We start from the raw sequence: 17,235 nt of genomic DNA, 5'->3' as shown, positions 1-17,235 counted from the left end.
CCAACCGTTCTTTAAGGGAACAACCGCGTATGTGCTAGTTAAGCCAAGTGCCTACGCCGCTTCTGTCATTTCCATATGTGGGGTTCAAGTTCCTTCTTTCATGGAAGGATCTCCAAAGTGAAGAAAAGCCTTGACACAAGGAAGAAATGTGTGTTTACCATTAAGTAAGTGGATATGATATCAAAGGTCTTGAAGGAATTTCATGGAATAGTAAAATTAACAGAACTGTCAATAAGGGCCAGATTATCCATCCAGTTAGAAACTGCCCAACTTCCAACAAGCCTTGGCTCAAATATGTGCTAATGAGCCTAATTCTGTTTTATAGTGGTGCTGCAAGCTTTTCAGAACTTTTCATTGTGAAGCTCATTAACAGGCCCTAGTGGGACCATTAATTGCTGTAATTAATGGAACTGACTTTGCTTCCTCATCCCATACTTTGGCAAGACCCAGCATGACCCACCTGGAGATCCGCTAAGCCTGTCTCTTTTAATTATATTGGTGGACGAAAAGGACAATTTGTTTTGCTCTTCCACAGAGAAGGATTTGAAAATACAAATTGAAAATTGAAAGCAGGAGATGTTCAGTTGATCAGATCAAGTCCCATATGCCCAACACGAAGTCAACCTCAAAGGTGCGAAGGAAGAAAGACTTTGATTTTCAGAGGTCATTTAACAAGCAATTTGCTTGCCTTCTTCTACCTCTGAAAGATTGAAAGAGGAACTTTTTATTGTAAGCGGCATTGAACTAGTATTGCAAGAAGGTTTCATGTAGGAAACCTACACGAAAAACTGTCATCCCACTGTGTGACCATAATGCTTAACCCTGACATCTTACCCTCATGTAGATTTCTACCACAACAGTGCTTCAGTCCACAAGATTTGGGATTACTTGTCTACACTCATTCCCTACCAGGACTTTAAGCTCTCCTCTCTCTTCCCCTCCCTTCCCCTCTCCTCTCCCCTCTCTCTCTCCCCGTCCCTTGTTTCCCTTCCCTCTTTTTATTTTAACAATACTGATTGAATTCATGGCCTCATGGTCTTGCTTGGCTTTTTTGCTAAAGCTGGTGCTTTACACTGAGTCACACCTCTATTTCTAGATTTTTTTTTTGCTGGCTAATTAGAGAGAACAGTCTCGTAGATTTTTCACCCCCAGACAGGTTTTGAGCGGTGATCCTCAGAACTCACTGAAACCCTCGTTGGTGTTTGATAAGTCATTAACAACTTTCTCTATTTTTCGTCTACAAAATTAAAAGATCTGGTTGCTTTCCTCTTATTTCAGTAACCTGCCATGTTAGCTCTCTTTTCCCATCTTCTCCTTTGTATGCATCTAAATGCTTTAGACAGATAAGAAGGATAGGATTTCACCAGTTCCTAGCTTTCTTATCTGTCTTCACTCACTGATCGAATTGCTCATATATCAGAAATTACAAATACCAAGTTTTTTTGCTTTCTGTGCCTTTTGTCTTACATGTAAGTTTAGTCTGTTTGGGGGAGGATATGGACAGCACAGAAATGGTGGGATGGGGGCTGGGAAGGTGGCTCAGTGGTAGAGTGCTTGCTTTGCATGCCTGAGGCCCTGGGTTTGATTCCTCAGCACCACATAAGCAAAAAGAAAAAAGCCGGAAGTGGCGCTGTGGCTCAAGTGGTAGAGTGCTAGCCTTGAGCTGAAGAGCTGAGGGACAGCGCCCAGGCCCAGAGTTCAGGCCCCATGACCGGACTCCCCCCCCCCCCCAAAAAAAAAGAAATGGTGGGACAAAGAGTGAACAAGTGCAGCAGTGACACTCAATAGACACTGAATGAACATGAACTATACAATTTGTGGGAGAGGAAGGTCAGCAGCGGAAAACGGGGAGAAAATGAGGGAAGAAGCGAGTCTGTTCAAAAAGAAATGCGCTTATTATCTTACATATGTAACTAACTCCTCTGTAAATCCCTTTACAATAATGATAAACAAATAAATGAATAAATAAATAAATGGGAACTCTTTTGTACAACTGAAAAAACTAAATATCAAGGATTGGGTAATTATATATAATTTCAGACATTTGGTAATGACATTCAAATTCATAGCTTCATTCTAACCTATATCTCACTCATCACCACCACCATCACTAACTTCAAATAAGTCTTATAAAAATAGGTATGACTTCTACCACAAGTATTATCATGCAGATTAGTTTTCCATTGTTAAATTGGACTCACATGAGGACCAGATGTTTTTCTCCTTTTTTCCTATTTATTTCTGTTTCAGCTCTGTTACACAAAAATAAAACCTTGCAAAAATGTCAAAAATAAAAGAAAAATATTAAATTTGAGATATTAAAAGCAGAATCAGAATGGGTGCAAAAGGAAAAATTTGTGCTCAGAGGAAAAGATAAATAGAGAAAAAAAATGTACAAATTTTTGTGTAGTGTTGGTGACATAGCTCATAGCTCAATGGTAGAGTACTTGCCTATCATATGCAAAGTCCTGAGTTCCATCTCCATCACCACAATCAGTAAACAAATAAGGGAATAAATGTGGCTAAGCTGAAGTGAGAAAAGTGACATTTTCATAGCCAAGTTAGAGTAGGGCAAATGGCAAACCAAGGTGAAAGGATATTGCTCCAGAAATGTTGTGATAAGTCTGAAGACATACCTCAGCATGCCATAATATACATGAGAAATGTAAGTAGCTAGGTTTTCTCTTTAGTGAGTACTTGAAAAATTGTAAATAGAAATTACCCTAATTCTATCCTACCTATAAAATATATCTACGTATCTATAAATTATATGAAACACTAAGAGAGATATTATTTTTAAATTATACTAATAACAAAAAGAATACTGCTGGGTGTCAGTGGCTCATGGCTAGCTACTCAGGTGACTAAAATCTAAGTATCACAATTTGAAGCCAGCCCAGACTTTGAATCAAAGTTCCTGAGACTTTTATCTCCATTTAACCACCAAAAAGCAAGAAGTGGAGCTGTGGCTCAAGTAGTAGAGCACTAGCCTTAAGATAAAAAGCTCGAGGACTTTGTTCAAGCCAAGTTCAAACCCAAGACCAGCATGCGCGCGCGCACACACACACACACACACACACACACACACACACGCACACACACACACACACAAATTAGCAGTTTCACTGACATTTTTACCATTAGAATTTAATTCCTCTAATATAGTAATTGAGTCCAATTTTGGTGCTATTTCATTTTGCTACAAGCAGTTTAGAATGTTCAACCACTTGATATATTGCTTATAATTTAGAGGGTTGGGTTTTTGTTATAAACTTTAGAAGCTCTTGTTCATGGGTAAAAATCTATTAAATGGGCATATAAATTCATTAAAAATAAATTATTGCTTGATTTATGGTGTCTCTAATAACAACATTTGAAGTGAATATGGAATTTCTTGAAAGGTTGTATATGTATTCCTGTGAACTGACAAAAAGAAAGAAAGAAAGGAAAGGAAGGAAGAAAGGGAGGGAAGGGGGAAGAAAAGGAGGAAAGAATGAAAGAAGGAAGGGAGATAGGTTGGTTTTTTTTTTTTTTTTTTTTTTGGTCGGTCGTGGGGCTTGAACTCTGGGCCTGGGCGCTGTCCCTCAGCTCTTCAGCTCAAGGTGAGCGCTCTACCACTTGAGCTACAGCGCCACTTCCGGTTTTCTGGTGGTTTATTGGAGATAGGAGTCTCGCGGTCTCTCCTGCCCGGGCTGGCTTTGAACCGCGAACCTCAGATCTCAGCCTCCTGAGTAGCTAGGATTACAGGCGTGAGCCACCAGCGCCCGGCCGATAGGTTGGTTTTTTGAGTGACAGCACCATGTAGTTAAAAAATAATTTTATAACATTATCTTCTAGGGGCTGGGAAGGTGGCTCAGTGGTAGAGTGCTTGCCTTGCATGCATGAGGCCCTGGGTTCGATTCCTCAGCACCACATAAACAGGAAAAAAAGCCCGAAGTGGCGCTGTGGCTCAAGTGGTAGAGTGCTAGCCTTGAGCTGAACAGCGCCCAGGTCCAGAGTTCAGGCCCATGACTGGACCCAAAAACAAAAACAAAACATTGTCTTCTAATGCTCATAAGACAACATGTTCTGAAATTTATATAACTGTTTCCTTAATTGACCATCTTCATTCAGTTCTACCTAGTTCTCCAAAGTTCCATGGCTTTCTTGCTTACTATTGTAATCTAGAGATTACACAATGCCTGACAGGGAGGAATTAATATGTATCTACCTATATGTAATTAATGACACCAACTTTTCTTTTGATAGCTCTGAAACCATTTTTCCTTAGAAACTGGGGAGCACAAAATAGGGAAATAAATGTGCCAGAATCATTGTTATCAATAAATACCATGAGAAGAAAATTAAAGCAAATGCAATAGTGGAGAGAGAGACTAGGATGGTGTACGGGTTCGGCGGGGAGAACAGTGATATGCAGGAAACATTTGGGTTGAAACTTGGTTGATAGAAAAAAGTAGGCGAGAACTAGGGAAGAGCTGAGGGAACGGCAAGAAGGGGTCCCTGAGATGGGGGTGCCCTTGAAAGGCCCCCAAACAGAAAGGAAGTCTTTGATGTTCAAATGCGGCATATTACCTAGGGCCAAGGATCAAAGTCTAGAACATATCTCAGTTGTGATGTAAAGTCTTTGGAGACTTATGAGCAGAAAATGATCTTGGAGTTTATTTTTTAAAAAAAATTACTGTCACTACTGTGAGGAAAATGAGTGATAGGGGCTAAAACTAAGAAGAAGGGCCACCGTTTGAGAGGGAACTACAGTGGACCAAATATGTGACAGTAGCTCAGATGAAGCAAGAAGAGGCAGAATCAACAAAATTCAGGATAAAGTTGAAAGCAGAAGCGAGGAAGACTTCCTGACTCAATATTTGGGTAAAGGAAAAGATTTAATTGGTCCTTGGTACTATAAACATTAAAGTACTGTAAATCTGATGCTTCAGCATCAGTTCCCCCAAATCGTGGCTGTTATCAAATATCTAAGTGAGTGTGTTGAATAGCTACATGGACACTCAAGCCTGTAGCTCAGAGCAGAGGATAGAGCTGATGTTATAGGGACGGTGCTACTTAAAATCATTGAGCTAGAGAACATTGAGAATGGAATTCCAGAGCAGGTCAACATCATCACAGGGAGCTGGGGAGAAGCTCAGAAGAGGAGACTGAAGAAAAGGGAAACTATGGGCTTGGTGGAAATTCTAGCATACCAAGACCATGAAGCTAAGTGGTGAAAGCATTTTAAGCTGTTAATTGACTAATACAATGTTGCTGATAAGTATTGAAAGATGGAGTCTGAGATTGACCATTGCCTAAAAATGTGTAGAAACTTGCTCTCACCTTTCCTCTCTCTCTCTCTCTCTCTCTCTCTCTGTCTTCTTTATGACCTTTCATTATATTTCTTGTTGATTAAAACAAGTTTTTCCTCTTCCTTGCATTAAAACTGAGCAAGTTATGTGTTAAGGGTAACTTGCTTTCCACAATAATACATAGATATTCATCATTCAGAATATTATTCAAGGGCTGGAAAGGTGGCTCAGTGGTAGAGCGCTTGCCTTGCATGCCTGAGGCCCTGGATTCGATTCCTCAGCGCCACATAAGCAAAAAGAAAAAAGCCGGAAGTGGCACTGTGGCTCAAGTGGTAGAGCGCTAGCCTTGAGCTGAAGAGCTGAGGGACAGCGCTCAGGCCCAGAGTTCAGGCCCCACGACCGGACCCCCCCCAAAAAAAGAATATTATGCAAAAACTTATATCAATGCAGTGGGAGGTAGAAAAGGAAATAGGATGATGTATGTGGAAACATAAAATTTTTGTCAGTTGTGGGGCTTGAACTCAGGGCCTGGGTGCTGTCCATGAGCATGTCCTCCCAAGGCTAGTGCTCTACCACTTTGAACCACAGCTCCACTTTTGCTTTTCTGGTGGTTTATTGGAGATAAGAGTCTCACAGACTTTCCTTCCTGGGCTGGCTTTGAACCGTGATCCCCAGATCTCAGCCTCCTGTGTAGGTAGTATTACAAGCATGAGCCACCAGTGTCTGGCCATAAAATATTTTTAAAAGTGTGACTAAAATTGATGCAATCATCAGAGTTAACCATGTCATTTGCTCTTCAATCATTACTTCAGGCGAGAGAACGCTGCTGTTTGGAGAGTCGTCCTTGGTATCAACAACCTGGACCACCCATCTGTGTTCATGCAGACCCGCTTTGTGAATACTATTATCCTGCATCCCCGCTACAGCCGGGAAGTTGTGGACTATGACATCAGCATAGTGGAGTTGAGTGAAGACATCAATGAGACAAGCTATGTCCGGCCTGTTTGCTTACCCAGCCCTGAGGACTCTCTAGAACCAGACACATACTGCTATATCACAGGCTGGGGTCACATGGGCAACAAAAGTAAGCTAGACACATTGGTAGCATTTTGCCTTTCAACCTCGAACAGAAAAACACTGTATTTCTTTTGAGCCACAGTTGTTCATTTTCACTACAAGAAATAGAGCCCCACATGGGAAATACTTGATGTCCATGTTTTCTTTCCTTTCATGCCAATTGTTGACATGAATAAATCCATTCTAATATTTAACCTGCTAATCTCAAATGCAGTTCAAGCTGGGCATCGGTGCCTCACGCCTGTAATCCTAGATACTCAGGAGACTGAGATCTGAGGATCACGGTCCAAAGCCAGCCTGGGCAAGGAAAGTCCATGAGACTCTTATCTCCAATTAACCACCAGAAAACCAGAGGTGGTTCTGTGGCTCAAGTGGTAGAGCACTTGCCTTGAGCTGAAGAGCTGAGAGACAGTGCCTAGGCCCAAAGTTCAAGTCCCATGACCACCACCAACAACAACAAAAAATGCAGTTCGAAACGCTTCTTCCCTATTACAGACTCTTTCTCCAGGGAGCCACACCAAGGTTTGGGTGCTAGCATGTGAGCTGACCTGTTAGTCATCTCCCATTTGAACTCATCCTAATGGTGACTTGGGCTATGTGTATGCAGGGGCATTACAGGCTTTACCGAGCAGCTAGGCCATGCCACCTCTGCAGTCAAGATCCACTGGAACATTTCCATTCTCTTTCAATTTTATTTTGTCTCTACCTTACAACCTGCAAATAGTTCAAAGAAAATTACTTCAATATTTTCTTATTTAGGTTAATTAGATACGTTGGCTGTGTAGATAAGTTAAACATAGAAAACATATAGAAACTGAAAAGTTGTATTGCTTCCTCTCCCGGCCCCAAATGACTTCGTGTTTGCTTTTTTTTTTTTTTTGCCAGTCTTGGGCCTTGAACTCTGGGCCTGGGCACTGTCCCTCAGCTCTTTAGCTTACGGCTAGCATTCTACCACTTGAGCCACAGCGCCACTTCTGGCCTTTTCTATTTATGTGGTACTGAGGAATTGAACTCAGGGCCTCGTGAATGCAAGGCAAGCATTCTACCAATGAGCCACCTTCCCAGTCCATTCTTGTTCCTTAAATACATTTGTTTGGGTGTATACTTTTCCAATATTGTAGCTTGAACTCAGTGTTGTTCAACCTAATTAATATTTCAAATAAGAATTTCTTTCTTTCTCTTTCTCTCTTTTTTTAAATTTTTATTTATTTTTTATTGTGAAAAGACTATACAGAGGGGTTACAATTACATGGGCAAGATAATGAGTACATTTCTTATCAAGCATTGTAGCCTCCTCCTTTGTTTCCCCTTCCCATCCCTTCCCATCCTCCCCTCACCCCCCAACCCAATCCTCCCTGCCCCCCGCCCCCACCAAAGTTGTAAAGTTCGTTTTCGACATAACAACTTGTACTTCTCATTGTTGCAACGGGTCCACCTGTATCCTTATTTAAACGACTTGTTTTTCCCCTTCCCCTTTCTCTCTTTCTTTCCTTCTTTTCCTTACTTCCTTCCTTGCTTCCTTCCTCCTTTCTCTTTCTTTCTTTCTTTTGTTTCTTTTCTTTCTTTCTTTCTTTCCTTCTCTCTTTCTTTCTTTTACTTTCTTTTTCTCTCTCTCCCTTCCTTCTTCCCTCCCTCCCCCTCTCTCTTCCCCTTCCCCTCCTCTCTCTCCTTCCTTCCTCCTTCCTTCCTTCCTTCCTTCCTTCCTTCCTTCCTTTCTTTCTTTCTTTCTTTCTCTTCTTTCTTTCTTTCTTTCTTTCTTTCTTTCTTTCTTTCTTTCTTTCTTTCTTTCTTTCTTTCTTTCTTTCTTTCTTTCTTTCTTTTGCCAGTCCTGGGGCCTGAACTCTAGGACTGGGTGCTATCCTTAAGCTTCTTTTGCTCAAGGAGAACACTATACCACTTGAGCCACAGTACCACTTCCAGGTTTTTTTTTGTGTTTTTTTTTTTTTGAGTAGTTTATTTTGGAGATAGGAGTCTCATGAACTTTCCTGCATGGGCTGGCTTTGAACCATGATCCTCAGATCTCAGTCTCCTGAGTAGCTCTGATTACAGGTGGTGAGCCATTGGCTATAATCTTTCTTTTAACTATAAGTTCTGGCTATTCTGACTACGTCACATATAATAGCATGGGTCTCAAGGCTGATAATGTGTGTTGACATCCTAGAATTCTGTTACTGATCTCAGGAACCCCCAGGGTAAAGGAACATCAGTTAAATTTTTCTTGACATTTAGTCAGATGCATTTGAGCTAAGTATTCTTTATTGTCAATTAAACTATGGAAAGAAAAGTCATTGGACAGAACTCAATGCCATTTGCAGACAAACTCACATGTAAAAAATGTGAATGTCAGATTAGACTTAGGATGGACATTTTGGTGTTTGAAATCCATGAATAGTACTGTAACTTAAGAGTAAAGAACTTTTCATAGCCTCTTCTTAGATTCTTCCCAAAGCACCCATATCTAACTCATGGCAATTATGTAACCTAGTGCACAGTTATGGGGTAGCATGAAAAGCAAGAGTGAATTCATTCAGAAAGGTAGGATTGACCAAATATGAACTTCCCAAATAGCAGAAGCTCTGTGATGCTTTGTTTCAAAACATTTGCTGGTATTGTGCAAGATAAGAGTTTACATACTTTCTGTTGACAGCAAGGAATGGCCTTGTTCTTTTGAATCTTTCAGTCATCCTCAAGGATTAAAATTTCTCACACACTATACTCAAAAAGAATGGTATCACTGGGCACCTGTGGCTCACACCTGTAATCCTAGCTACTCAGGACGCTGAGATTTGAGGATTGCAGTTCAACGTCAGCTTAGGTAGGAAAATCTGTGAGACTCTTGTCTCTAATTAGCCCAGAAACACCAGAAGTAGTTCTGTGTCTCAAAATGGTAGAGCACTAGCCTTGGGCAAAAGAACTCAAAGACAGTGCCCAGGGTATGAGTTCAAGCCCCATGACTGACTCCCCCCCCCCAAAAAAAAAAAACAAATCACATCAAAGATACCCTCCTCCCACATAGTGAGATGTGTTTCTCACCAAGAGCAGTACAAAACCTCTCCCTTTTAGGTATAACTGCATCTTTACTTCTGTAGAGCAGGACTCATTTACTGAGCTGACACTGAGCTAGCCATGTGCATACAAGGCAGCGGCCTGGCTTGTCACAGCTGTCATTTTTATACCATCGCCTATGACAAGAATGGGAAACCACAGTCACATCATGTCACCAGTCTCTGCTTCTATTTCCTCTTTCAGAAAATACACAGATTTTTATCAGCCTATTTCTATGAATATTTCTAATTAAAAAAATCAGATTCCCAACAAATTTTGTCTTCAAAATTTCATTCTAAGTAAAGAATATAGTTCTCTTGATATTCAAATGTCTATGAAGGATTGTTCAGCTGGTAATTGAAACATTTTCTGATCTTCCATATTTGCATTTTTGTTTCTGTTTGTTTTTTTTTTTTCAACCCAGTGCCTTTCAAGCTGCAGGAGGGAGAGGTCCGCATTATTTCTCTGGAACAGTGCCAGACTTACTTTGACATGAAGACCATCACCAACCGGATGATATGCGCAGGCTACGAATCTGGCACTGTGGACTCGTGCATGGTAAATGATTTCCTGATTCCCCAGGGGATTGGGATCCGCAATCACTTCCAACTCATTATTATTCATGTGTGATGCTTTGGGAACACTTCTGAAAACATCTACGACCAACTGCTTCACACTGAGGAGGTTCATACTGTGTTTCCTTGGTCAAGTGCCCTCCTCCCACTCACTTTCCCCATCCCCTTTGCTGAGTTTGCCCTTAGCTTCCAGCTGCTGACTGGTAAACATGACCCCTGCTCAGCAACAGGAGGAGAACAATTGCTTCGGTCCATCTCATTTGTCCATTTTAGTAAACAGGACAATCAAAATTGTAAAAGGAGCTAAGTGGTTACCACAGCTTCATCTAGGCTGTCTCTGGGCAGGGAGGGCACTGCCAGCCATTGGTGTGATAGCATTGGGGCATACATGAATACCCAGCTTCCATGGTGTTTAACTGGCACTGCCTCAGAAATGACCACAGTGGCATTGTTTGGACTCTCTTGGTTGCCATTTGATTGCCAGCATGTCCTCAAATGTCACTGACTCCAGCCATAGACACTCAGGAGTCCTGGCCACAGCAGCATACAGAGCAAGTTAACGTAGCAGTACAGGAAATCATTTTCACTTAAGCATTCACTACTATTATATCTGACTAGCTCCCAGGAAAGGAAGGAATTGTCCAAATATGCAAAAGAGTGTGTAATTGAGTGAAGACCACCATTGCTACACTACACTGCTGGGAAGCACTGTCATTATTTTGCTGCTGGAGTGATCTGAATTGCTCCCCAGGTTTCAGTACTGAAGAAGAGAAGCAAAAATGCTGTTATCACTAGCCCAACATCATTAAACAGCATTTTCTCTTTTCTTTTCTTTTTGTTAGTCATGGGGCTTGAACTCCAGGCCTGGGCACTGTCCCTCAGCTCTCAGCTCAAGGTTAGCACTCTACCACTTAAGCCACAGCACCACTTCTGGTTTTTTGGTGGTTAATTGGAGATAAGAGTCTCACAGACTTTCCTGCCTGGGCTGGCTTTGAGCTGTGATCCTCAGATCTCAGCCTCTTGAGTAGCTAGGATTACAGGTGTGAGCCACTGGTGCCTGGCTTTAAATAGCATTTTCAAGGGTTCGTGTGAGAATAGAAAGGTTGAAGACTAGGAACAGCTCTTAGATAGCTGTCATGGGAGGCAGAGGCATACAGCTTCCCTCTTTTCTGCCCAAGGAGTCAGTCAGCGGAGGTCAGCAATGGTGAGTCCCTTCCTTCTGTATTAGAAGCCCAGGTTTCATTTCCCAAGTCAAAGAATAAATATTTTAAGAGAGAGTGTTAAGGGGTTTGGGACACAGGATTTGCAACCTGAGAGATCTTGGTTGGAACCCACCTCTGCTAATAACAACTATTTCCACTAAAATAAGTGATCAGGCTTCTCTAGATAGTTTTGCATGTGTAAAATGAGGGTATTTAGGGAACTAACTGAATCATTGAAGGTAAAAGCCCCTTTTGTTATATATCTAGACATGGTGTCTGACACGTAGACTTTAAATAAAGAGTGACTATTTGGGTTAATCAGTTAATTTCCTTTAATCAGTTTAGTGCATGTATTCCAGGTTCTCTTCTAAGTACTTTGTAGAAACTTATTGAATCCTTCACAGTCACCCTGTATGACTGTATCTTTCCCCCAGGTGAAGAAAACATAGAGTTAAGTCATGCTTCAGATAATCTAGCACAAGGTGGTAAAGCAGGGCTGGGAACCCAGGCCATCTGGTGTTTGGCCATTGTGCTCTCCTGGGAGTAAGGATTAATGAAAATGTATTTCTCATTTCTCTTTATGTGATCTGGAGACCAACCAAGAACTATTACCTCTTGACACATGTTCAAGGTGATCTCTAGGTAATAGCTAGAGAGAAAAGAGAGACTAAGCACAGACCTAGGCCCAGACACTTACACTTCATGGTGTTGGGCACGTATATGTCATGGTGTAGAATAGGAATTAAGTTCTGCCAGCTGTTTTACTGGTGGAATTTCAGTGCTGTGAGTCTCTTAGATGCTTATAAGATGCTTTCTATCACTTCTCAGATTAAAAAAAAAAAAAAGCACAAAACAAAGTCTTCCTTTTTCCTAGATCTGGAACAAATTTGTTCACGAAAACCTCCATTAGAGGCCATAAATTTTCTTTCTAAAGCTGCATCAACAAGGCCCATTAGAGGCCATAGATCCCTCAGTGGAGGCCTACATAAATCATGTGGATCGATACTGAAGCCAAACACAGACTTTGGCCTAAAGCTCAATCTTAGGAAAAGGAAAAGAAGACTACAAAGATAGGCCAGACCAGTGTTGCTGTAGTAACATTCCAACATTTCAGTTTGATCATTCTTAACCTCCTCTTTCCCACTGAAAATACAACTGATTCACTAAATCTAGCCCCAAACCCACATCTCAAGAAGGAAATTCTGTCCTTGTCTGCCTAGAAGTAACCAAATAGACCTCTGATGTCCTCTTCATTGTCTTTAGATTTGACTGTACTTTCTTATTATCTGAGCAGACATTTTTGGCTGTTCTAGACACAGCAAATAGTAATGTCTATAAATCCCACAGGGTTTTTTTTTTAAATCAGAAGAATGGAATAAAATTCAATTGGAATACTTAAACTTAATAATCACAGATAGCATATCTATGCATAGGAAATTAAATGTAGGCCCCAAAGAAATGAAATAGCTTACTGTAATTCTTATGTATTTTATTCTATTCAAATATGCCATCGGATAAAACCTTAAGAACTACTAACGAAGTGCACTTAGAGGATCCCAAAAGGTGTCCTACTTAATAAATTCATTCACACAGAAAGAATCTTGAAAAGAAACAGGTACTATACAGCATCTTTACAGTAAAATAAAATAAAGAGGTGTTTTAGAACATGTTTGTATTACAGATAATGGCAGGGGGGAGGGAACCTTTTAATGTTCCATTCTGGGCACTTTCTATACTTCTAAGTCCAAGAAACAATGAGGTCTCATAAGAATCAGTTCTAATACATATAAAGTTTAAAAACTATAACATATTTTGCTAAGCGCAGGAAACGAGTATTAAAAGTCTTCTGATTTCATGGACAGAACAAAAATCTCTTCCAGGCTCCCCTCCTTCTTTTCAAAGGCCAGAGTGTATCTGAAATCTCCATTTATATTGTAGAAGGCAGACTCTCCCAAGCTAACATTGGAAAGCTTTGCAGGAATTTTCCAGGAAGTTGTTTTTGCTGGTTTTGTCTTTATGGTAACCTCAGGATGCTATGAACACCACTAGACTTAAAATCCCACAGCTAACACGTCCTGCTAATTCATTACAGGGCGACAGTGGTGGGCCTCTCGTTTGTGAGCAGCCTGGAGGACGGTGGACATTATTCGGTTTAACTTCATGGGGCTCCGTCTGCTTTTCCAAAGTCCTGGGTCCTGGAGTCTACAGCAACGTATCATACTTTGTGGAATGGATTGAAAGACAAATATATATTCATACTTTTCTTCAAAAGTAATTCCAAAGCTGATCAGAGACTATTGCCAGCAATGCTCAAAGAGAAGAGCCTTTTGATCTGAAGAGCCCCCTATAGAGAGCTGCACAGAGGTATTCTCCGTGGACAGGGATGTTTAACTTGTACTGAAAATCTTTGTTTGTTGTAGACCAATTTTACTCAGCTTTGTCCTATTTTATTTTTCTGAAATTTCATGTTTGATGAATGGCTTAAAAAAAAAAAACCATGCCAACAAAGCAATGTAGGTTTTGTTCTTTTGTAAGGCTAACCTTGACTAAAGCATGGAATGATCAACTCTGCAGACATTTTAAATAATAATAGAGGCCTTAGGGTAAGTTTCCCTTTTATGTACACACACACACACACACACACACACACACACACACACACACACACACACACACACACACACACACACACACACAAGATCCAAGGCGATTAAATCTCGTTTTGATTCAAGCACAGTAGTTTAAGGGCAACTTTCAATATTATTATTGGAAACTGGCTTTTGATTTATTGAAAGTCAACACACTTTCCAAGCTTAAATTATTTAGTATTATTCTTCAAAAGGCCACAAAATTCTAAAAACCTGCAAAGAGAGGCAGAAAACCAATACCATTTATATGTAGGTGGTTGACATTTCAAGACAGACTGAATGCAAGAATCTCTAGAAATCAAGAAAAATTTGTGGCACTATGTTCTATCCATTCTAGATGTCCAATTTGTCGTTTTATAGAAAAATCTCCCTAGAAATGTCCTTATTGCTGTGAGTTTTTCAGTGTATGTTAGTTGGCTAATGGAAATTTCAATAGTTAGGTCACTCCTGGATATATTTTGTTTTGGCTATGTGAAAATGTAGTGCCAATCAAACTTTACCAAAGGATCTGGATTTACTTTACCAAACCAGATCAGGAGTGGAGAGACTTTTTTTTTTGTAATTGCAGCATTGTGCCCCAATTAAATATGAAATTTTAGTTGTTTTGTTTATCCATACTAATAATCCACAGAAATACATTTCAAAGCACAACAAAACATTTTTGTGAGTTTCTCCAAGGATGTCCAACTTCTAGTGTTACCATTTCTTCTCATTGATAATGAAAGCAAAATTTTAACAATATTTTTAAACTAGTAGGCCACCTTAGGCAAAACAATTTATGAAGTAAATTGGTAGTACTATTAAAATCACTTTTTTCCTTCACTGTCTCAAAACACAAATATTTACTTATATTTAATTTAATTAGTCAGACATCAATTCTGCAACATTCAAATGCCTTTTTTGAACAAGTAGGATTTGTTCCTAAAACCCACCAGCAACCTCCTGAACAGCCTCAGCTTTCCCAAAAGAGGCTATGTGCAATTTTATATGTGTATTTTTGTATCCTTTTCTATGTATTAACATATTGGAAATTCAAAAAGTTGTGTTGGCACTTTCCATGTTGTTCATCTTCTGTAATTTGTTATGAACCCTAGAGAGTGTGAAATCCAGCAAGTGAATTGTGGTCATAATTGTGTGAAAGTTTAACAACATATGTCAGTTTTGTTTTAGTTGTAGGCACATCATTAATGTAACAGCTTTTACTCTTGTTTAGCTTATATTCAGTGAAAAATCACATATTGTACTCATTTTAAAGAATTCTACACACAAATAAAATGGTGTATCTCTTTCTCTCTCTCTCCTTTTTTTTTTTTTTGGATGACTTACAGAACCTGGATAGCAAGTTGTAGGGAATGTTTCTTTTAATCCCTCCAGAATGGCATGTTGGTATCATTTCCCATCATCCCATTCAAACTTTACCTGTCTTCTATTTCACCCTTTCAGCTACCTGCTCTCTTAGACAACCAATGGTTCCTTCATTACTCTCGTTAGAGGTTGCTAACAAGTCTCGGTCACTCACTGAATATCCAAAGAGAACTTAGCCCTAGTAAGCGCTCAAGGCTATTTAATATTCACAGTGCATTTGGGAAAGCTGATCCAATGCTTTCATAAATCCTTTGTAATAAAATATATGCCAAAATGTGTATTATTTATCTCTCTGTTTTCTTGTGTACTAGGATCAGTGATATAATGCTTGGTCCCCCCAAATTTAGTGAAATATGCTGAATACTAAAATGGAACAGATCACATCAGCTTAGGTAATGTTGTATAAAAAGAGTTATTTTCTAAATTTAATACAGATCCCAGATCTCTGCAACCTAGGGCCAGATGTGTTTCAGAATTCAGAATTTTCTAATTTAAAAAAAAAAAAAACAAGGCCAGGCACCAGTGGGTCATGACTGTAATCCTAGCTACTCAGGAGGCTGAGATCTGAGGATCACAGTTCAAAGATAGCCTGGACTTTATCTCCAATAAACCACTAGAAAACCGGAAGCAGCGCTGTGGCTCAAGTGGTAGAGCACTCGCCTTGAGCTGAAGAGCTGAGGGACAGCACAAGCCCAGAGTTCAAGCCCCATGACCGACCAAAAAAAAAAACAACAAACTGGGGCTGGGAATGTGGCTTGGTGGTAGAGTGCTTGCCTTGCATGCATGAAGCCCTGAGTTCGATTCCTTAGCACCACATAAACAGAAAAAGCTGGAAGTGGTGCTGTGGCTCAAGTGGTAGCGTGCTAGCCGTAAAAGAAGCTCAGGGACAGTGTCCAGGCCCTGAGTTCAAGTCCCAGGATTGGCAACAAAACAACAACAACAAAAACATACAGTTTAGAATTCAATCGTGAAATACATTAATCTTTTTGTAGCAAAATATATGATTACAAAATCATAATATCTATAATTATATAAATTGTTTTATATTTGTCTAAGGAAAATTAGGTTAAATTAGTTTATCCCTCATTCATGAAAAAAAATCTTTTTTGTTTTCAGTTTTTAGGATTTTGGGGCTTTTTACAATATTTCAGGATTACCTAAAAAATTTAACAGTTGCCTATTTGTATGTGTGGATAACTCACATCTTAGAAACTGACCTTTCTTTTATTTTTTGACCTTTCTTTTTTATTTTTTAGGTTGGTCTTCAATTCTTACCTTTTATTTCCAAGTGATTATAGCTCTAAGTGTTTTCATTTATCAGAGCTTGAATGAAGAGTTCAGGGACTGAATGCCACTGATAAATGACAGGACTCCAGTGATTTATCCCATGCAAGACGAATATGTGTGCTTTGAGACTTGCCTTCTAAAGCCCAGAACCAATTATATCTGGATTCAGAACATGTTTACAGGAATGATGACAATTTTTCAGTATATATTATTTATTAAATAGTTTATTTAAAAAAAACTCTTAAGGAAGCAGAAAGCAACTTCCATTAGCCATTGGGATTTTGAAAGTTCTAGAAATCAGTCTGTATATAAAAGACAATTACAACAGTAACAAAAGGCTACAAAAAATGTTGGATCAGGATAGTAGGCAGCAGGGAAAAGATTAAGCCCTGAGAATAATAGCTCAATAATCACTAATAAGACATTGATGTAGATATTGAACATTAGCTTAGAGACCTATAAAAGAAATTCTAGATAATTGGTGAGTGGGTAACTTTCAGATGAATAGACTCTGAATTTTTTTAAAAAAGCTTCAAGATGAATATATGAATATATGACCTTATTAAATAGCACCTGGCCTTATTTGCCATGACCTATGAACTTGGTCCAAGGTAAAGCCAGCACACATGATTTGTAACAGAAGTAAACATACTATGGACACTTTTTCAAATGCACTAAGTTTTTCCAAGAACTGCAAGGAAACCCCTGAGTACAATTCATATTAGTCTCAATCTATACTTCA

At 39.6% G+C, this 17,235-nt stretch overlaps 1 protein-coding gene across 1 annotated transcript in view; it reads left to right on the top strand.

The window, feature by feature from the left end:
* Corin (corin, serine peptidase) overlaps positions 1-13,543 on the top strand; it is a 172,183-nt gene extending 158,640 nt beyond the window's left edge. Inside the window, exons 20-22 of the mRNA XM_042678361.1 lie at positions 6,107-6,378; positions 9,841-9,974; positions 13,286-13,543. Coding sequence (XP_042534295.1) covers positions 6,107-6,378; positions 9,841-9,974; positions 13,286-13,468 — 589 coding nt within the window. The 3' untranslated portion in view covers positions 13,469-13,543. The remainder of the gene's footprint in view (positions 1-6,106; positions 6,379-9,840; positions 9,975-13,285) is intronic.
* The last annotated feature ends 3,692 nt before the right edge of the window (positions 13,544-17,235 follow it).

This window comes from Dipodomys spectabilis, unplaced genomic scaffold (assembly GCF_019054845.1).
Source record: "Dipodomys spectabilis isolate Male_0828 unplaced genomic scaffold, ASM1905484v1 ptg000043l, whole genome shotgun sequence".
NCBI classification, from domain to species: Eukaryota; Metazoa; Chordata; class Mammalia; order Rodentia; family Heteromyidae; genus Dipodomys; species Dipodomys spectabilis.
Note: the sequence above shows the minus strand (reverse complement) of the source record. Positions and strands in the feature narration are given on the sequence as shown.